General features: G+C 49.1%; 1 protein-coding gene across 1 annotated transcript in view; it reads right to left on the bottom strand.

Annotated features, from left to right (window-relative positions):
- Window positions 1-21,035, bottom strand: part of sptbn2 (spectrin, beta, non-erythrocytic 2) — a 41,677-nt gene continuing 20,642 nt past the window's right edge. The window contains 37 exon segments of the mRNA XM_080529826.1: window positions 1-1,608; window positions 1,720-1,762; window positions 1,876-2,049; window positions 2,345-2,523; window positions 3,728-3,802; window positions 4,287-4,362; window positions 4,500-4,627; window positions 4,823-5,019; window positions 5,172-5,256; window positions 5,706-5,844; window positions 5,974-6,218; window positions 6,961-7,335; window positions 8,430-8,634; window positions 8,845-8,975; window positions 9,245-9,535; window positions 9,668-9,757; window positions 9,910-10,134; window positions 10,355-10,618; window positions 10,742-10,888; window positions 11,035-11,125; window positions 11,241-11,443; window positions 11,581-12,117; window positions 12,468-12,687; window positions 12,989-13,126; window positions 13,579-13,790; window positions 13,912-14,175; window positions 14,539-14,933; window positions 15,216-15,369; window positions 16,248-16,550; window positions 17,374-17,532; window positions 18,085-18,202; window positions 18,423-18,610; window positions 18,766-18,878; window positions 19,323-19,438; window positions 20,281-20,352; window positions 20,354-20,359; window positions 20,928-21,019. Of these exon segments, the coding sequence (XP_080385952.1) occupies window positions 1,387-1,608; window positions 1,720-1,762; window positions 1,876-2,049; window positions 2,345-2,523; window positions 3,728-3,802; window positions 4,287-4,362; window positions 4,500-4,627; window positions 4,823-5,019; window positions 5,172-5,256; window positions 5,706-5,844; window positions 5,974-6,218; window positions 6,961-7,335; window positions 8,430-8,634; window positions 8,845-8,975; window positions 9,245-9,535; window positions 9,668-9,757; window positions 9,910-10,134; window positions 10,355-10,618; window positions 10,742-10,888; window positions 11,035-11,125; window positions 11,241-11,443; window positions 11,581-12,117; window positions 12,468-12,687; window positions 12,989-13,126; window positions 13,579-13,790; window positions 13,912-14,175; window positions 14,539-14,933; window positions 15,216-15,369; window positions 16,248-16,550; window positions 17,374-17,532; window positions 18,085-18,202; window positions 18,423-18,610; window positions 18,766-18,878; window positions 19,323-19,438; window positions 20,281-20,352; window positions 20,354-20,359; window positions 20,928-21,019 (6,672 nt within the window). The 3' untranslated portion in view covers window positions 1-1,386.

The following is a 21,035-nucleotide window of genomic DNA, read 5'->3' as shown; positions in this document are numbered from 1 at the left end:
ACCTGGAGAAGGTGTGTGAAGAGTGAAACTGAAGTCTGAAAATAATCTAGGAGGAACGTTTAATTAATTAGCATTGTCATCTACATATTCAAACCAATAAAACAAACAATATGCCTTATAGAAATCCATCCCAAAAACTTCTGTGTGTGTGTGTGTGTGTGTGTGTAAAGTCAGAAAAACAGCATCCAACTGGATGCCTCTGATCAAGAATAACAGAAACGTGCAAAACCCACAGCACCACAACTCACTCTCACCCTCACTAGAAAACTAATGATCTCTGCTTTGGAAAGAAACAATGAAACTCAAAATCAAAGCAGAAATGATCCCTCAGAAGAACAAAATCAAATACAGGTAAGATCCAAGATAAAATGAAAAATAAAACCACTTTAAATATATATCATTTTCCCATTGGTGAAACTTGCGATCAATTAATGCACACTGCTAAAATTGACTGAGCCTCTCTTTTCAAATACACCTCATAAATTGTTCTTCCTAGAAAAAAACAAAAAACAATACAAACAGAAACAAGATGGCCAACCGACATAGTTTGTAGTTTAAACCAAATTCTTGTTTTGCTCCGCAACATGACTCAAGATATCTGCTGACATACTTTAAATAATTTCTTTTTTCTCAAACCTGCAACAGCAAAAAGATAAATAATAATAATAACAGCAATATTATTGGTAATGTTAATAACATCAATACCAAAAACAAAAACAAAATATGATGTGGTCCTTCCCAAGGAGAAAGAGAGATAGAGGGAAAGAGAGAGTATGAGAGAAACAGGGAGAGAGGGGACAGTAGGGATAGCACCCTCTACTGTGGGTTTTGACTGTGGGCATAGGTAACACAGCTTTAGAGTGGATTGCTTGTCTCAAGACTGATTGAAATTAAACTCATTTGCAGGTGGAACAGAACTGACTGGTGGGAACCTCAGTGCCTCTCATCTCTACTAGTGTGAACCACCTCTCGCCTCTCCCATAAAGCCTTGGGGTTCCTTTCCCCCCAATGATAAGGTCAAAGAGAGTTCTTGTTAGTGACTCTGATCAACAAAACCCCCGCTGGCTGAAAATGCCACTAAAGCTACGGACAAGGGCTTACATTGGTTGGATGCTGGATGTGAGCGATGGAGAGGACAAGAGAGATGCGAAAGGGAAATATATGACAGATGAAGAAAGAGAGTAGAGAGAGAGAGAGAGAGAGAGAAAGAGTAAGCTCTGTGTGAGCCACATATAGTTGTTGACAAACTCCTTAGGACCAGGGCTGAGAGCAATGCGTTTATGCAACAAAGAGGGCTTTCCTTTTCTGCCTGTTTCAGTTTGGTTTGGATTTTTTTTAGAACAAATATCATTTTTCGTTGATGTTGATGTTGTGTTCTCAAATGTTTTATTTCTTCTTGCCAAAGAAGCTGAATCTCTTCTCGCGGTCCTTGTCCTTCCCGTCCTTGTTGCGCATGGTTACCCCCCCTGCGGCCTCGGTCGAGCTGGGGGAGATGGGGGGCATGGTCATGGCCCGGCTCAGGGCCCTAGGGCCACAGGGGGAGTGGTCCCCTGACTCGCTGGGTGGGATGGTGGCCAGTATGGAGCGGATCCAGGAGCTCATCTCCGGCTGGTGGAGACAACGGGGGTTACTCCTCATGACACCAGCAGGTCAGAACATTCTAACAGCAGTTAGCAGTCGACAGACACAAGGCCAGGGACCGCTCTATGTGACACTCACCTCATCCTTGGCTTGGAAGAGGTACTCCTTACCATCCCCTAGCCTGCAGACACACAGGGTAGAATACTGAGGTCAGTATACATTCAGATCATAATAATAAGTAGAAGATGCATATATCTGTACATGAAAGTCTATGAACTCAGAAGCTCCTCTCACCGGAGCTTAAAGACGTGTTTCCTCTTCTTGTAGTCGTTAGCGACTTCACATACGGCCTCTCCCAGGCTGATGGGGACCTCGCCATGGTAAGGGATCCCATTGGAGGCGCTTTTGTTATCCTTGTAGAAGCCCATGCTTCCCTTACGAAGGACACAGTACACATTCTGCCAGGATCTATGGGGGGGGGGGAGAGAGCGAGAGAGAGAGATGAGTCAGAGAGAGATAAGTCAAGTCTGAAACGCACATATTCCTCAAAGAGCTGATGGAGACAAGCAAAGGAATTATTTATTTATTCTTATTTATTAGTTTCCATAATCAAACAAAATGAGGTGTAATTTCATACATTCCACCTCCATTAAACGTCTGCTGATCTCCATAAAGATTTCAATTTCCATTTCAGCTTTCCAGCAGAACTGACCAATGCCTTCCCACTCTCCCTCCCTCCCTCCCCCCCGTCTCTGTGACTCACCTGGTAGCTGCCTTTTTGTTGTGGGACTCCATCTCCTGCTTGCGGTAGAGCATGCCCTCCATGGCGTCTGGGCCAGACTCGGCTCCGCCCCGGCTGGGTAGCGTGGCAGACGGGTCCAGGCGGGAGGACGCCAGGCCGCTGTCTCGACCCGGACCGTTCACAGACTCAGTCTCTGAACCCTGGGGTTCACAATGGCAGACAACACGCGGTCAGCATAGAAGATGAGCAGAAAGATTGGATTTTTGCTAAAAAACTCAAACTTCTTTTCTCTCTTCAGCCAAAATAAGCCAGGATGACCCTCGACAAACAATGTTGTAAACCTGTCATTGACGGTCTTGTTTGAGATGATAGCACAATTGCCATATTCATATGCATTATGGTGACGTTTAACAGCATGAACATATAAACAGGAACACGTACAAACACAGAGAGACACTGGCACAGAAGTACGCTAACACACATGTGCACGCAGCCCTGTGACACATGGGGTACACAGCTCAGCTCTATAGGCTCTTCACCCCCAAAAACACTGATGATGGTCATTAACGAGCCAACCGTCGTCTGTACGTCTGACGCCTACGTGCACGTCTGTACGCACACACACACACACACACACACACACACACACACACACACACACACACACACACACACACACAAACAGCTGACTCAGCACCAACAAAAGATTGAGCAATGAGGCTTCCTTAATACAATCCAGACTTGGATCATGACAATGCAGCAGTAATCACAATCACAATTTTGCTAAGATAAGATAAGTGCATTGGGCTCCAAATGCATTTGAGGGGCCGTGACATTATTCGTTTTCTAGAGGGGACGTGACATTATTATTTTTGTTTCCTGGCACAACATCAAATTTGATTTTAGAGGAAATCAACATTTCCTCTGGTCAAAAACCTTTTCCTACCAACACCAAACAATCAAAACAACACCATCAAACTAGTAACCACAGAGCCAATCAAAGGCACAGTAAATCTAGGGAAGGGCTTAAACTAACAATCTAGGACAAACACAAATGACTACACTGAAACACAACTACTGTACTTTCACTGCTCTTACAAACACTCATGTCCTGGTCGTTTTGAAGAGGAAAAAATGGACCAGCCCCCAGAGACTTGAACGACCTTTGACCCCTGAGCAGAATGAGGTTGTGAATCTGCATAGGACTGGAAGGCCTCAACAGCAATGGGACTTGGCTCAGATGTGCAAAAATGTGTTCAAATAAAGCAATGGTGCAGCAGTGACAGAGGACGATGACGCCCTCTGGTGGGCCAGACATAGGAACTGCGGTAGACCAGGAGCTGAGCGCAGGCAGGTGATGGGGACGATGAGGAAGCTAGGCTAAGGCTAAGGCTTGGTACTCACACGCTCCCGCTGCTTTGGCTTAGAGACAGGTTTAGGCTCAGATTTCATTCCCAATGACAACGATACTGACAACGACTGCAGGTAAAAATGCAACAAGAAATAGTTGAGGCAGCTCTCTAATGCTCATGTGCCTAAAATAGACCCTGACACATACAGTACAGACACGTACATGTCACAGAGAGACACACATAGATATAAACACAGTACAGACACGCACACACACACTCTGACTCTTGTCTAATGTATACTTACGGGTTCATTGGTCTCCATTTAACAATACTGATTAATTAAATTCTCCTACATTCTGTCACACAGAACATTTAGAACAACTTTCTTTCAGATCTCCTCCGACACATCAGACAAAGACAACATGAAGAGGAACAAGACATAACACATGAACCGACATTCTCTGGCAAACTGGAAATGTTGAATTTGGTAGTTTAACTGGGAGGTGTGGGGGCGTGTCTGAACAGGAGTTACGGTGTCCTTTGAATGGATCGAATTGAATATGAAGGACATTGTCATGGGATGTGCTTTCTCTCCCAACAACCCCTCTCACCTGTGAAGTGTCACCATCACTGTGGACTCCATTCACTGATACTGACTGGTTCAGTGTTGTCTGGTCCAGACTGGTCCTGAATGAAGAGGGGGGGGGGGGGATTTATTCAAGAGATACAGAAACACTAGAGATGATACTCTAGGTCTAGGAGGACCACCAATGACCTCATGTCCAACTACCTCCTCGACGTCTTAGGGATGGCTCCGCTCTTACCTGGCAGCAGATTCGTGTGCTTGGCTTTCGGCCTCAGATTGTGCCGGTTCTTCTGTCGGAGGCGGCGTGGGGGGTCGCCGCGCTCTCTCCTCCTCCTCCCTTATCCTCTCCAGCTCCTGCTCCTCCATCTGAAACAGAAGCCCGGGTCAGTGGATGAGGACTCTCTTCATGGAGAAGATCATCGTCAGATCCACCACTCCTCACCCCGTCAGTGGCGTGTCGATGCAGTGCTCCATGCCTCCCTCCCCACTCCTATCCAGTGCCCAATTACACTCCAGTCCAACCCACTTCCCTAAACCCCCCCCCCCCCCCCCCCCACTCACCGTAGTGAGTTTCTCCAGCTGGACGAAGCGCTCCTCCCAGCCGGCGGCCAGCTTCTCGAAGGCCTCGTGGCGTTTGATCAGGCTCTCCACCTCGTCTACGTTAGAGCCCAGCTCCGCTGCCCGGACCAGGGGCTCCTGCCCTGCCAGCCACGACTCTGCCACGCTGGCATCCCTGCCGAACTGCAGCACCTCCAGCACTGGGGGAGGGAGGGGGAGAGGACGTATGAGACCATGGGAACGGAGAAATGCATACGCAAACAGCTAAACGCAAAAGAACACAGACACACAGACACAGACACAGACACAGACACAGACACATACACAGACACACACACATACACACACACACCTATCTGAAGGTGTTCCATCTTGTCCTGCCACTTGTCATTGATCTCGTTCCTCCTGGCCAGGAGCTGATCTAGTTTCTCCCGGATCTGTGGGACAGTTGGCAGCAGGTGAGTAACATCATATGAAAAGACTGCAGAGGACATTCTGTTTCAACAAAGAAAGAATCCCTCCAGAGGCAGTTTCATGTCTGCCTCAATACTATGATTGTCTCATATGAATGCACAGGAGAGTGTGTGTATGTATGGTAACCAGAGTTAAGGTGAATTCCTTTTCAATTCCATCAATTCAGGAAGTGTTTTGAAACCCAATTCAATGACAAATTACAAACAGTTTTTATTTTAAATGAATGAAGAATTTAAAGAAAGCACAGTTGAGTTGCTGACTATATGCGGGAAACCCAGATACATCATATTGAAAAGCAATTGACGACGAATGCCCTTTTTTCAATTACTGAATTGGAATTCACATCCGGAATTGATTCAAAACATATCCGGAATTAAAAAAGAATTTTCGACTGCAGTGTTCTGACCCATACCTCATCAGCTGCGTAGTGGTTGTTGTCGATGAGAGCGTTGCCCATCTCATTGCAGGCGGTGAAACTGTCAGCCCGAGTCTCAATCTCTGACTTGATGTCCTGATGGTTGGCTATGACCAGCCCTGCAGAAGACACATCCCTGAGAGAGGAAAATACTCATTTAGACTATTTCAGATGAGGGCATCTTTTAGTTGATTTGATGTATTTGAGTGCAACGATGATGTAACCAGGTGGTTTAGTTGAGTCTGGCAGGCCTGTGTGTCCTCACCGGGGGCTGTCGTGGGCGTCGATCTGCAGGTTGACCCCGTCCATCCACAGCATGAGGTCACGCACCATGTTGGAGAAGCGGAACTTCTCCACCGTGTCCAGCAGGAGGAGCCGGCGGTCCTGGCCAGCCGCCAGCAGGCCCTCCCAGGCCTCCGTCACAGAGCGCTCGCTCCTGTGGATGTCCTCCGCCTTCTCCCCGGCGTAGGCCTTCTGCAGCCGCGCCGCGTCGTCCTGCACCTGGTTCACCTGAGGGGGGGAGACAGTCAGGAGGAGGAGGGGAGACAGTCAGGAGGAGGGGAGACAGTAAGGAGGAGGGGGGGACAGCCAGAAGGAGGGGAGGGGACAGCCAGAAGGAGGGGAGGGGACAGCCAGGAGGAGGGGAGACAGTTAGGAGGAGGGGAGACAGTAAGGAGGAGGGGGGGAGACAGTCAGGAGGAGGGGGGGACAGTCAGGAGGAGGGGGGGGGGGGGGAACAGCCAGGTGAGAAAAGGTCCCAACCACTTACAAAACATCTTTCCCTACGACGTATACTATCGTTATCTGCAACAGATTAGTGTTGAAGCCAAACTCCTAATCTCCTTTAAGGAGTAGTACATTAACCCTTCCAACACATTCAATCTAACTGATGAGATGATGATGAAGAGTGGAACTGTGATGAAGAGCCACATGTTTGGGACTGGTATCATCACTGGGAGGTTGAGAGAGGACGCTGGCGTTGCTTGTTCGCCACTTCTCCGCCCGAAATCTAGGTGTAATTGCAGTATACAGAGTAGATTGTCCTACAAGACCCCTATACTTCATTTTATTTATTTTTTGTTTATTTTTATTTTTACTACTCGATCTTTTCAGTTTGTAAAGCGTCTTTGAGTGTCTAGAAAAGCGCTATATAAGTCTAATGTATTATTATTATTATTATTATTATTATTATTATTATTATCATCCCTCCCTCCAGTGTAAGTGTGCGTAGGCCGTCAGGCGGGGTGCTGACCTGTCCGCTGAGGGCCTGGATGTCGTGCTCGTAGGCGGTGTGCTGCCTGTGGAGGTGCTGGACGGTGTTGAGGTCGCGGCCCAGGTCGGAGGGCAGCGCCTCCTTCTTCTCCCTGATGCGGCCCAGCGCCTCGCGGCCGTCCTGGTGGAAGCGGTGCAGCTCGTAGGAGGCGGCCAGCATCTGCGTGCGCGTGTCGATCAGCTCCAGCAGGTCGGCCCAGGCCTCGTTCAGGCCGTCCTTCCACTCGGCCACACTGGCGTTCTCAGGGTGGCCCGACTCGATGAGGTCGTCCGCTAAGCCGTTCACCCCGTCCACGCGCTCCTGGCCGATGGTGCTGGTGTCCCGGGCGAACTCCCGGAACTTGTCCCGCAGCATCTGAAGGGTGAGAACGGGGGAGAAGGGAGATAAGATCCAATAACCATAACCATGGGAATAGTGCAATGTTCTATAACCGTGCAAGTGTAATGTGTTTACATTCTTGTATTAGAATTCATATACTGTATATACGTTTACTAGTCCATATGTTTATATGTTTATAAAAGTACACAGTTACATGCTAACTCCCGCGTGTCTATATACCCCCCTGTGAATAGGCCACATAGTGTATAAGTACAGAAGTTCACTTAATAGATACATTCTCAGATGCCTACCGATCACTTATCCCCATATTTATGTCTACTTATATCTCATTCTTGTTTTTTTATTATCTTAGGACTGTGTTTGTTTGTTAGCATCTAGGGTTTGTATTTAAATTTCGTTGTACCTGTTACAATGACAATAAAGATCATTCATTCATTCATTCATTCATTCATTCATACAGTACAGGCCAAAAGTTTGGACACACCTTCTCATTCAATGCGTTTCCTTTATTTTCATGACTATTTGGTACATTGTAGATTCTCACTGAAGGCATGAAAACTATGAATGAACACATAGGAATTATGTATTTAACAACTCTAAATACAGGTATGTCTTATATTTTAGATTCCTCAAAGTAGCCACCCTTTGCTTTTTTGTTGTTAATAAAATATATAATAATAATATTAAATATAATATGTGTTAATAATAATATGTTATTATATATATATATATATAATATTATTATTATATATTTTATTAACAACAATTTTATTTTATTTTATTAACAACAAAAAAGCAAAGGGTGGCTACTTTGAGGAATCTAAAATATAAGACATATTTAGAGTTATTTCACACTTTTTTACATCATTCCACATGTGTTCATTCATAGTTTTGATGCCTTCAGTGAGAATCTACAATGTAAATAGTCATGAAAATAAAGGAAACACATTGAATGAGAAGGTGTGTCCAAACTTTTGGCCTGTACTGTAAATGCATAGATGGCACATTCAGAAATGAACAACTAAACAGTCCAGTGGAGAAGAACAGGTTTGTTGCTGCATACGACATGTAAGTGATTGAGTTAGCGGGACGAGGAAAAGGACACTCACAGTGACGTGTTCGTAATCCTGGCCCAGCTCATGGGAGCCGGCCACCACTTCTCTCTCGGCGATCCACTGCTCCAGGTCGTCCACCTCTTTCTTCAGCTGGGTCAGCCTCAGCCTCTCCTGCAATCGCCCGCGCCGCTCCTCGGCCAGGTCCTTTAGCCCGGCGTACAGCTTGTCCACCTGGGCTTGCCGTAGGTTGATTCTCTCACTGATAACGAAAGAGAATGAGGAGAGTGAGCTTCAGACCAGTAGCAGTGATGCACATTAAAACGCACGTCGTGAGGTAGAAAAAGTGGCACTGGTTTTATGTGGTGGATGTTTAAGCTAATCATCTTTTCTTCTTCCATCATCTCTCGGACATTGAGTGTCCCTTCTACCCGAGAAGTGTTAAGTCCCCTGGGCTGGGGTGCACACACACCTTTCTGGGTGTTCACTGGTCACCATAAGCCTGCTGCTGTTGGCCAGCTGGTGGATGGTCTGGGCGTAGTCCTCCAGGGCCTGCTCCAGGGTCTGGTGCTTCTTCACCATCACCAAAGCACTCTGCTCGTCCTGAGTAACAAACACAGAGATGGACGCAAACAGATATGAGGTTAGCATCATTAAGCTAAATAAAAGAAAAGAAAACAGAGCCAGTGTAAAAAAAAAAGATTAAAAAAAAAAGATTAAAAAAAAAAAAAAAAAAAGCTCAAATAATCAAAATAAAAAAACAGAACCAGTGAGCAGAATAGTTATCATAAAAAAAAACAAAAAAAAAACACGATACATCCATAGCATGTTCGCTTTGCATTCCTTTGTATGAAACCCTTCTTTCTCCTCACCTTGGCCTTCTCCTCTGACATCATGTGCAGCTCCTGCTCTCCCATCCAGGCCTCGGCCTCGGCTGCGTCAGTGTAGAACTGCTGGGCCCGGTTAGCCTCCACCAGGCGGGCGTGGCGCTCGTCTGTCTCAGCGATGAGTTGGGCCCACAGGTCCCGGAGCTCAGCCAGACGGCCCTCCAGAGCCGAGTGTCTCTCCCCGTCCACCTCCTCCTGGCTCAGGGCTATGCCGCGCCGGTGGGTCTGGATGTCGTCGATACGTGGCTGGTGGCCCTGGATCTCCTTCTGCAAAGTCTAGCAGAGAGGAAGAGAGAAGGGAGAAAAAAAATATTTAAAATGGTTTTGTAATATGCAGAATACAACTATCTACCATTTCTGCCCTTCACAGTCCTTCCCTTATATTCCTCCCTGCCCCCATCTCTGTACCTGGTTCTTCTTGATGAGCAGCTGTACACTGGGCAGGTCCTTCCCATGGTCTATGGAGGTGGCCAGGGGCATCCTCTCCTTCACCCACAGCTGAGGACGCAGAGTCAGGACAGAAAGGGAAGAAAATTAGATGACAAAAATAAACAAATGGGACGGACAAAAGTGCAAAAAGAGACAGACAATTCTATGTGCAGTACGACTTCTCTGTACTAGGAGTCAGGCGGTAGTGTGGTCCCACTCACTATCTCATCCTCCAGATCCCTGTTGAACTGGTGGGCCTCTTTGGAGGCGAGCAGGCGCTGTCTCCTCTGGTTGAGAGGGTCCTGGAGCTCGGAGAAGCTGTCGGTGACGCGTCTCTGCTGTCCGTCCACCTCGGACAGGCCGGCGTCCTCCTGGGTCAGGGCCACGGCCTGGGACTGCAGCGACTGCACCTCCTTCTCACGGACCTCCATCTGGTGCTCCAGCATCTGGACGGGGACGAAAAACACGGAGCCTTTCAGACGATCCATATCAGCTATCAAATGACATGTATTTTTTTTCTTCTCTTGCCAGTGACGGTTAGCTGTTACTCTTTTGTTTTTTATGACAGTAACACTTGTTTAATCCCAAAATGGCTTTAGATGGAGAATTCCAATAGAGAGACGCACACACACACACACTCTGGATGGCTTGGACAACATTACCCACCTGGTGCTTTTGGAGCAAGATGTTGACACTGGTCAGGTCCTTGCCGTAGTCGCCACTCTGCAGCTGGCCCGACAGGTTCTTCAGCCAGACGTCCAGAGCAGAGCAGTTCTGGGTGAAGAGTTCCGCCCTGTTGGCGTCGAAGAGGCACTGCGCCTTGGTGCGTGTGGTGGCCTCCAGCTCCTCCCACTGATGCTGAAGGTCCTCCAGGGTCTGCTGGACCACAGGCTCCAGCTCTGGCTTCTCCTTCACCAGCGCCTGGCCCTCCTGATGGAGGAGAGAACAAGAGAGAGAGAGAGTGAGAGGGAGCAGGGGGATCAGACAGAGCAAAACCATGGGCACACACCTCGTTTTTTTACTTGAATATCTAAATGTATAATGGTAATATACCGTATCAATTTTGTCCAGCCAGTCTTTGTTGGAGGCCAGCTCAGCCATGAAGGCCTGGTGTTTCTGCCATTTGCTGTGGAGGTTCCTGGCCTCGTCATATGACATGTCCTGAGCTGTCAGCATCTTCTCGTTGATCCAGAGAGTGAGCTGCAATGACAAGATGGAACGATATGAATGGGTATTCAGATGAATTATCTTAACTACAACTGCTTTAAGATTTCTAGTTACAGGACACACGTCCATAAAAATGTATATACCTATATTAATATGTCAAATTTAAGTTGCATGTTTACCTCCTGTCCGTCTTGTAGGAAGTGCTGAAGTTCACGGTTATCCTTCAATTTAGTCAGGAGTTCATTTGCAGCCTGCTTATTCTTCTGATGTCTGGGGAAAATTGAGAGGAGAATAGTGACTCTTTCAATGGTAAATCAGAACAGAATCAGAATCAGAACCAAAAACTAATGGGGTTTTAGTCTCTTTCATCCCCCTCTCCTCTCACCTCTCCTGGATGGAGTCAGCCTTCTCCTGGATCTTGTCAGAGTTGGCGTTGAGGTCGTTGACGAGGCGGCGGCCTGCCTCCACAACACCAGTGATCTTCTCCTCGCTGGCCTCCATGGTGGTCAGGAAGGCCTCATGCTTCTTGATGGCCTCCTCTGCTCCCTCCAGGCTGGGGGGCATCTCTGTGTGGGACAGCACATACTCCTACAGAGAAACACAGGATCCTTAGTAACTTATTCAAATACACATGATCTCTGGAAGATCTTCCCCATGCTCCTGATCCTCCTCCTTCTCCTCCTCCTCCTCCTCCTCCTCCTCCTCCGTCTCCTCCTCCTCCTCACCTGACTGTTGAGGAACCCCTCCGCCTGCTTCACGTCGCGCAGGAAGTTCTGGAAGTCGAAGGCCTGGGCCAGGAGACTGTGGCGGTTCTCCCACATGCGGCGCAGCTCGTTCCAGCCGGTGTCCAGCGCCTGCAGCCTCTGGGCCAGGAACATGTACTGGGAATCCGTCTGACCCTGGGTCACCTCGTCGCCCACCGCGCGCATCGTCTCGTAGTCCTCCTTGTAGTTGTCCACCTCGTTCTTGATGTTCTCGTGCTGGGTGAGCAGGGACTCGGCCTCTGGCAGGGAGGTGGGGATGTCCTCTGAGGCCACGGCCGTCTGCGTGCGAGACAGCCAGGACTGGAAGTCGTCCAGGTCCCTGAGGAAGCCCTGCAGCTTGCTCGCCTCGCCGAGAGACTCCTCGCGGCGCTTCATAGTGGCGTTGAGCTCCTCCCACACCTCCTGGATCTCCGCCAGGCGGGCGTAGATCTCCTCCGCCTGGTCCGGGTGCTCCTGAGCTAGCTTCTCTGCCTCGTTCCTCAGGTCATCCAACTTGCCCTGAAATGATGCAGGAAATAAATAAGTACGGAACATGGACAGTATCACCTGACCTACACTTATTTTAATGATGCTCAGTAAAGCGCAGTAAAAACTCTCTCATATTTGGATAAGATCTTTTTTGTTTTTTTGTTTTTGTGGGGCAGTCCCACTCATATTTCTCATTTTATTGGACAGGCATAGTGAAGACAGACAGGAAAGTAAGGAGAAGAAGGGAGAGAGGTCACTGTGTGCACTGTAGACTGCGGTGCTAGACCACTGGACCACCCCAGGCCACATATTTGGATAAGATATTAATCTCCGAAACCTAATCCACAACCTGATCCCCTGATCCCCATCCTCTGCCGTACCTGAATGGCCTCCAGGTCTCTCTCCATGCCTGTGAGTTTGCGCTGCAGGGCCATGACGCCGGCCAGGTCGTTGCCGAGACTCTGGGTGGACTCGATCACCTTGGTCTTCTCCCTCATCCAGGTCTGGATCTCGTTACACTCCAGGTGGTAGTTCTGGATGTTCAGGGCCGACTCCAGGGCCTGCTTCCTCTGGTCCGCCAGCCGCTGGAACTCCTTCCATCTGGGGAGACATGAGCAAGGGGAATGTTCAATGAACATCAGAGGAATATCTCTGTTTGATAGACAATATCTCTGTTTGATAGACACCCACTTCTCCAAGCTCTCTGGCCACAAACTCAAACCATTATAGCCTGCACAATGGGAGACAATACACAGCCAATTAGTCACACAAGAAGACTGTCCTTTCTGCCTGGAGTGTACAGACTGTCCTTTCTGCCTGGAGTGCACAGACTGTCCTTTCTGCCTAGACTGTACAGATTGTTGTTACAGTGCGTGCGTTGAGAGGCTGGTGGAGCACACACCTGTTGTTAAGCTGCTCCTGAGTCTGGTGGATCTGGTCCTTGCTGCGGTTGTCAGAGCCCATTAGCTGCTCAGCCACCTGGTTGACGTCAGCGATGCGAGTGCCCAGGTTATTCATCTCAGGCTCCAGGGTCTCGAACCTGCAGCCACACACGCACACACACACACACACACACGCACACACACACACACACACACACACACACACACAAATAATCAACTTAAGTCTCATACAGTGATTCCCACTCCTATCCATTTATCTTTCTGTCTATCTCTATATATATATACAGTATATATATATATAACGCAGAAAAGAGGAAGGGAAAGGGAACCTGAAAGCAGCAGCCTCTGTCACGCGAGTGTGGAGACGATTCTAGATTCATCATTGAAAATAATAAAAAATAAAAACCCTGATCTGATTTTACATCAGATTGTAGCGTTGAGATGAGAAATGAGAGGAGCTCGTTTGACATCCATTGAACCAGGCAGAATGAGCACAGTGTCAGTGATTCTTGGGTCTCGGGTATTTGAGCTTCTCTTTTCTTCTCCAGCGTTCCCTCTCTACCTACACGTCTTCTTCTCAGGAGCTTACCTCTGCTGCACCACCTCCAGATCCTCCAGCTTGGTGGGGATCTGCATGCCGTCCAGCCACTGCTCCTTCTCCCCCACCCACAGCTGGCAGGCGCCAGCCTCGCTGTACATGCGGTAGAGCGCCAGCGCCCCCTCCAGGGCTTGGCGCCGCGACGCAGACAGAGACTCCAGCTCCTCGTAGCGCTGCTCGATAGCAGGCAGGCGTCCCTCCACCTGCGGGGGGGGGGGGGGGGGGCAACGACCGTTCACTTAGCTGAAGCTCTGAACAGAATCAAAGGACAAAGACAAAGAGCGACAGGATAGGGGAGGAGATGAAGAGAAAGCGTGGGCTGACCTCAGGGGAGTTGGCGTGGGTTTGGGGCAGGGAGAGGGCCTGCTCGTGCAGCGAGTCGATGAGGGGGCGGTGGCTCTGGATCTCCTCCTCCACCTCCCTCTGCTTGCGGGCCAGAGTCTGGGTGGAGAACTCGTCGTGGCCCAGTTCCTGGCTGGACACCTGGCGGAGCGTCTCCAGGATCCAGGCCTCCATGTCGTTAGCGTCCGTCTGGAACTGGTGGAGCGCCACAGCCTCCCTCAGCTGCTGCTCTCTTAGCTGGGACGTCTGGGGAGGGAGGAGGGAGAGAGAAAGAGAGAGGGTGAGAGAGAGAGGGAGTGAGAGAGGGAGAGAGAGAGGGTGAGAGAGGGAGAGAGAGGGAGAGGGTGAGAGAGAGGGGGGGAGAGAGAGAGAGGTGAGAGAGAGAGAGAGAGAGAGAGGGGGAGGGAGGGAGAGAGAGGGAGAGGGAGAGAGAGAGAGGGAGAGAGAGAGGGAGGGTGAAAGAGAGAGGGAGAGAGAGAGAGAGATAGTGAAAGAGAGAGGGTATGAGAGGCGAGATTACAAGAAGAACAACGACATACTCAGATTGTATCAGACTGACTGTAAGTCTACCCTTCATGCTCTTCTCCCACCCTGTCCCGTCCCCCTCACCTCCTCCAGATGGGACCACTGGTCGCGGACGTCGTGGATCCTCTCGGTGACCTCCGGCGACCCGTAGTGTCCCTCCTGCACCAGAGTCTCCCCGGCGGCGATGCTGTTGCCCAGGGGGCCGTAGCGCGCCGCCATCTCCTCCCTGAAAGCCTCGTGCTTGCTGAGCAGGTGCAGGGCGGAGGTGAGGTCGCGGCCGCAGTCGCCGCCGGACAGGATCTGCTCCTGCTCCCTGATCCAGGCCGCCTCCTCGCCCAGCTCCCACAGGAACTGCCAGAGACGCCGGGAGTCCTCCAGGCGCTCCCGCCGCGCCCCGGCCAGCCGGCCCAGCTCCTCGTAGGACGAGCCCAGAAGGGACACCTTCTCTGCTACCAGCGCTGGCTCACACGGCTTATACACTGAGAGGGAGACGGAGGACGAGAGGAGGAGGAAGAGGAGGAGGAAGAGGTCATGAAGGGGGAAGAGAAATCAAATTCAGTCCCAGTTCAGGCCTACTCAACACCAGGGGGTTTGTTCACAGCATGATGTGAGTACGGCATGTGAGTACAGTATGTGAGTACAGTATGTGAGTACAGTATGTGAGTACGGTATGTGAGTACAGTATGTGAGTACAGTATGTGAGTACAGTATGTGAGTACGGTATGTGAGTACGGTATGAATTTGGAGGTTTCTTGTCTCACCCTGTTCGTCGGAGGTGAAGCGCTGTGCGGCCCCCTGTACTGCTCGGACCCTCTCTGCCTGGGCTGAGATGTCTGCCTCTACCAGGCTGTGTGTCTGCAGCAGGTCGTCCACGTCGTGGAGATGCTTCCCACTGTCCTGGGACTGCAGGCGGCCCTGGGAGACGACACAAACAACAAGCCACATCAGCAACAAGCCACAAAAGCTCACCATGTCGGGATTCCAGGGCTGCTTTTACAGACGCTCCTAATTACCGTAGAAGTTAATGGAAGGCTGTATTGGTAAGACATTTCATGGATTCCAGCAGTCACTAAAAGTTATAGATTAAGCAAAGACATCAATATCTGAAATGAGAGGGGCACAGTTTTTGTGGTGATTAGTGAGACTGTTATCTCGAGAGAGGGGAGTGCTCATTTGGTATTGATGAGATTAGACTCTCTGAGTCACAGTAACATCAAACTGTAACCCGGGAAAGAAAAACAGAATTGGCCGAGACCAAAGGGCTAAGAAAGGGCTAAGACTACTGGACACATAGGGCATTCTTCGAAACTACCTTCAGTCAGGTCAGCCGGAGTTAACCCTTAACGCCCCAGTGCAGGCAGGGCCACGGCAGCTACAGAGGACATGGCCTGGAAGGGGGCTGAGGTGTTGTGGGTGTCAATGGACTTCTGAACAGGGTTGAGGAAAGGTTTGTGTTTGGGGACATGTACCCTATATTACACTACAGATAACAGATCAGTCCAGTTTGTCTGGGTTACAAACTCGGCATGCAATGGACTTGAGTGTACGGAATGGCTGGAGTTGAACTGTACCTTTACAACACTGACTCTCTTTCCACCTTCAAATCCTGCCTGAAAACCCACCTTTTTAAACTGGCGTAATTTATATATATATTTATATATAATATTTTATGATGGTTGTTTTTAAGTCTTTTGTTTTGTCTTCTTTTGTTAAGGTGTCCTTGAGTGCTCTGAAAGGCGCCTATAAATAAAATGCATTATTATTATTACTTTATACAGGGTTACCATGGTTACCTTCATTTCTCTCATCCAGTCCATGATGTCGCGCATCTCCTGCAGCAGCCTCTGCAGGTCGCGGTGTGCGTGCAGCCTCTCCCTGCGCGCCGCCAGCAGCTCCTTCAGATACTCCCAGAGCCGCAGCACATTGTCCCTCCGCGCCAGCACGCGCCTCACGTCATGGTATCCCTCCGCCTCCAGCTCCCGAGCCACCGCCTCCACGGCCGCCACGCGCTCCCCGTACGCCCCGATGTCCGTCTCTATGGCCTCGTGCTTACGGGTGGCGGCCTCCACCGCTCCCAGGTCCACTCCAAAGTTGTCCTGGTGGAGAGGGGCAAGAGTTTGCGTTCATCAGTAAGGAAAGTCAGCGTATTTGTCACTATGAAAATTATGACTGTATATGTGTGTCCACGGCAGTCAATATGTTCAAAAGGAATACGTTACGGTTAACGTAAAGGTAAATGTAATGGGTAAGGTAAATGGTTAAATACAAATACTGTCAAGACAGGTATATTTAGGTATCCTAAATGTGCAGTCTCAATGTGTAATCTAAATGTGCAGCCTCAATGTGCATTAGAGAGATAATTACACATCCTCTGGACAGCATGATAAGAGATAATTACTCCTCCGCAGGACAGCATGATATTGAAACTGTCCGCTCAATCAAAATAATGTCATCACAACCATCACAACCATGGATTATGATTGCTGCTATCTGTGAGCACTGCACTTCTGGGAGACAGGCGCCTACTGCTATCTCAGCCCTGGCTCCCCCCGGAGTCTGAATATATATTATATATATTATGATGATATGACATTGACATAATGTTATGATTATGTAAGTAACGTTTATTTATATAGCACAATTTTACAACGACAAACAGCCGCCCAAAGTGCTTAACAGATAAAAAGATAAAACACTGGTAAAAGAGAAAAGCCAGATAAAATACAGATAAAAAAAACTGATAAAATAGATAAAATACACTAACAAAAAAGGTGCAATACAAATAAAAGTGCAAAAAGTGCAGTGTCGGGAGGCAGAGACCAGGTAGATGTGTTTTAGCTAGTTTTTAAAAATCCTCCTTATGACTCGTGAAAGACCAGGTGTGTGTATAATATGTGTGTGTGTGTGTGTGTGTGTTACCTGAGAGACAAGCCTCTGGTTCTCGCTCAGCCAGGTCTCCCTCATGGCAGCCTTGCGGTCGAAGCGAGCGGCGAGCATCTCCAGCTTCTCCTGGCGAATCAGCTCGTTCCTCAGCGCCAGCTCCCGCTCGTGCTCCGCCTTCTCCAGGCGCTCCCACGCCTGCCAAGCCAATCATAACACACAAGCTGGTCGTCAGGGAGATCATGGAACCAAGGTTGCTCCTGTATAATTCTAGAGATTCTGCAGGGTCACCTAGTGTTCATATGTGACGGGAACAAGTCGGCAACCAATCAAATTATTCCGATTTTTATTCGAAATAAATGTCAACGTTGAAACGTGAAAATCAATGACACACTCGCTAGTCAAGCCAAAATATTGCAATGCAATGGATTTGGTGAGTAATCCCCACTACTACCTAGTTAACTATAACACTACTTTACATTGTTAGCAGGCTCACAAAACAAGCTGTGTTAGTTGACTAGTGAGTGTGTCATTGATCTTCGTGATTTTATTAACATTTTTCAGATCTGTCCCCTGACCTCTGTCCAAACATTTGCTCGGCTGCCAACTTGTTCCCGGTTTCACCAGCTGTCACATATAAGCTCCAGTGATGAGAAGTTCTACATCTCAACAGAAGGTGAGGGATGTGCTTGTGTATGACGTCTCCCCACCCTCCCAGAGCCCCTGGGCACAGTGAATGTGACACCGTACCTTGTTGATGTCAGAGATGAGTTTGCCCTCCCTAGGTATGTACACCTTCTGGTTGTTGGCTCTCATCTTGCTCTGGATGGTGAAGAGCAGGACCTCAAGGTTTCCCTTCTCTGTGAACCTGACACACACACACACACACACACACACACACACACACACACACACACACACACACACCTCACGTTAGTCACATCATATACTGTATGCAGTAAACTAACTGGGTGAAAGGGGTAACAATACATGTTCAAGACCTCTGATCTGGTACACCATTCAGCTACTTGGATTCTAAATTCCCCACATATGCGCCCCCTTCCCCCCCCCACCACCACCAGACTCACTTGGGGGGTTTCTCCACGGTGCGGTAGGTGTTGAAGGCTTGGAGCTGGTTCTGGACAGCGTTCAGGGAGTTGGCTAGCTGCCGGTCGTTCAGGGTGTGGATGGTCTGCTCTATCCACTGCAGCAGCTCTGACGCGTCTGTCTCATACTTCTCAATCAGCTGGTTGGCCTCTATGGCGTAGTCCAGGACCTGGGAGAGAGAGATGTGAGGAGGGCTGAAAGGACAGACAGACAGACAGACAGACACACACACACACACACACAGGAAATACACTGTGCTCGCAGACACACTCACACACACACACACCCACACACCAAACACACACACACACACACACACCCCACCTTGCCAATCCTCTTGCCCTCCACAGCCAGGGCCTTCATCTTGGAGAAGTAGTGGTAGTACGTGGCCACGTAGGTGATGATGGACTTCTCATCTGGCTGGTCCACGTTGACATCTGGACAGAGAGAGGTACTGCTTCATCAACCAAGTTCACTTACACACACACACGCACACGCACATGCACACGCACACGCACACGCACACGCACACACACACACACACACACACACGCACACGCACACGCACACGCAGCGCTGGTCTAACCCTAACTACTGGCTCAGGAGCAGTGCCAAACCCACCCCATGTATAGACTTCCTCTCTGGCCAGGTGATGTCATCAAGGTCTCTCAGCCCCATCCCTGTGCTCAGACTGGCCACCCGCTTCCCTTATTCCCACTTCATCTGGAATTAATTGCCTTAATCCTGCCTACCCCCACACCGCAGCACAGGTGTACTGTCTTGACGGTGGGGGAGGGAGGGTGGAAGAAGGTTACCCCAGGGTGCCGTGGCACACGAACACAACCCCCCCCCCCGTCCACTGTCTGCTGGGCACCACTCACCTTCAGGGTCCAGGAGTTTGGTGAGTCCCAGCTCCTTCTCTGCCACGTTGAAGGCATTCTGGAGGTTGTAGTGGGCGTTGGACCGCTTCAGGGTGTCAAACTCAATCAGGTCCGATCTGGGAGAGGGGGACAACAGTTGTTTGCTTTTGATTTACACGAAGCTCGGGAAGGGAAGCTTGGAGGGTAGATTTGACCTAAGGAACAATCCTTAGTTCTAGTTTGATCGGTAGCCCATGCATGTTGTAAAGATGACATCAGCAAGTGTGGCCCTATCCAATGCGATACCCCTCGATGATTATTCATTTCCTCCCACTTTGAATCCGATCAGATCATGTAAATGGACATGCCAGAATTGACATGACTAACTGTAGCTGGCTAGCCATTTGAGATTTCAAACTATCGACGGGTACTTTAGGGAAGCGGAACAGTTGGCTGCAGGCCTTCATTAATGTGTCTGTACTTGACTGATGAGGCTCATCCATCTTCTTCCAGTTGACAGAGCTGCCACAGGAAAACTGACCCTCCAGGGCTGCCTCTGCTGTGACACAGTGTGTCGCCAGCAGAGTGCACCGGTGAGTCACCAGAGTGTGGCCTCGCATACGTAATGAGTGGGTTTTATTTCTGCAATCTAGGTCAACTTACTCCAAATGTATGTTCATCCGTTTAGCCAAACTGCAGTAGGTTTTGATGAGAGACCCAAATAGAAAAACGGGGATACAGACACTCAACCCCCCCTGGACAGGTAGATAACAGGACAGGTGTTGCTCATTATGCAAAGGAACTGAAGGGACAACAGGTCAAGATACTGGACACACCTATCCATCCAGGGAACAGCCATGGATCTATATATATCACTAGACAGAAAGCACCTCAGGGGAGGGGTCATATTAGAGCCCGCAGGTGGAATGACTGATCTCACTCTTTGGTATGACACGTGTGCAGGGGAAAGGTCGTTCACCTGTGTTTGTGGACGATGGCACTGAACGCCAGGCCGTCTCTCCAGCTGGTGGTGAAGTTGTGAACGTTGCATTGGGTACCTGCAGAGGGAAGGTCGAAGGTCATCAACCTCACTCAACAATTATTATTATGTTTTTTATTTAAAAAAGAAAGAAAAAGAAAGTAACAGTAACAAAGTAACACTGGAAATTCCTAAAATTTTATTGATTCAATACAAACAACTTGCATTCTCAGTATGTGTAACACACAACCCCCCCCCCCCCGCTCTCTCTCTCTCTCTCTCTCTTCTCTCTCTCTCTTCTTCTCTCTCTCTCTCTCTCTCTCTCTCTCTCTTCTCTATCTCTCTCTCCTCTCTCTCTCTTCTCTCGTCTCTCTCTATCTCGTCTCTCTCTCTCTCTCTCTCTCTCTCTCTCTCTCTCTCTCTCTCTCTCTCTCTCTCTCTCTCTCTCTCTCTCTCTCTCTCTCTCTCTCTCTCTCTCTCTCTCTCTCTCTCTCTCTCTCTCTCTCTCTCTCTCTCTCTCTCTCTCTCTCTCTCTCTCTCTCTCTCTCTCTCTCTCTCTCTCTCTCTCTCTCTCTCTCTCTCTCTCTCTCTCTCTCTCTCTCTCTCTCTCTCTCTCTCTCTCTCTCTCTCTCTCTTCCCCTTCTCACCCGGCAGTCTTCATCTGGCACCAGAGCAGCAGGGCCTCTTTGGCCGATTTCTTCTCCTTGTTATCCTCGGTCTCCACGCTGATGTCTTGGATCTGTAAGCAGAGAGAG

The sequence above is a fragment of the Nansenia antarctica genome (genome assembly GCF_963989245.1).
Source record: "Nansenia antarctica genome assembly, chromosome: 4".
NCBI classification, from domain to species: domain Eukaryota; kingdom Metazoa; phylum Chordata; class Actinopteri; order Argentiniformes; family Microstomatidae; genus Nansenia; species Nansenia antarctica.
Note: the sequence above shows the minus strand (reverse complement) of the source record. Positions and strands in the feature narration are given on the sequence as shown.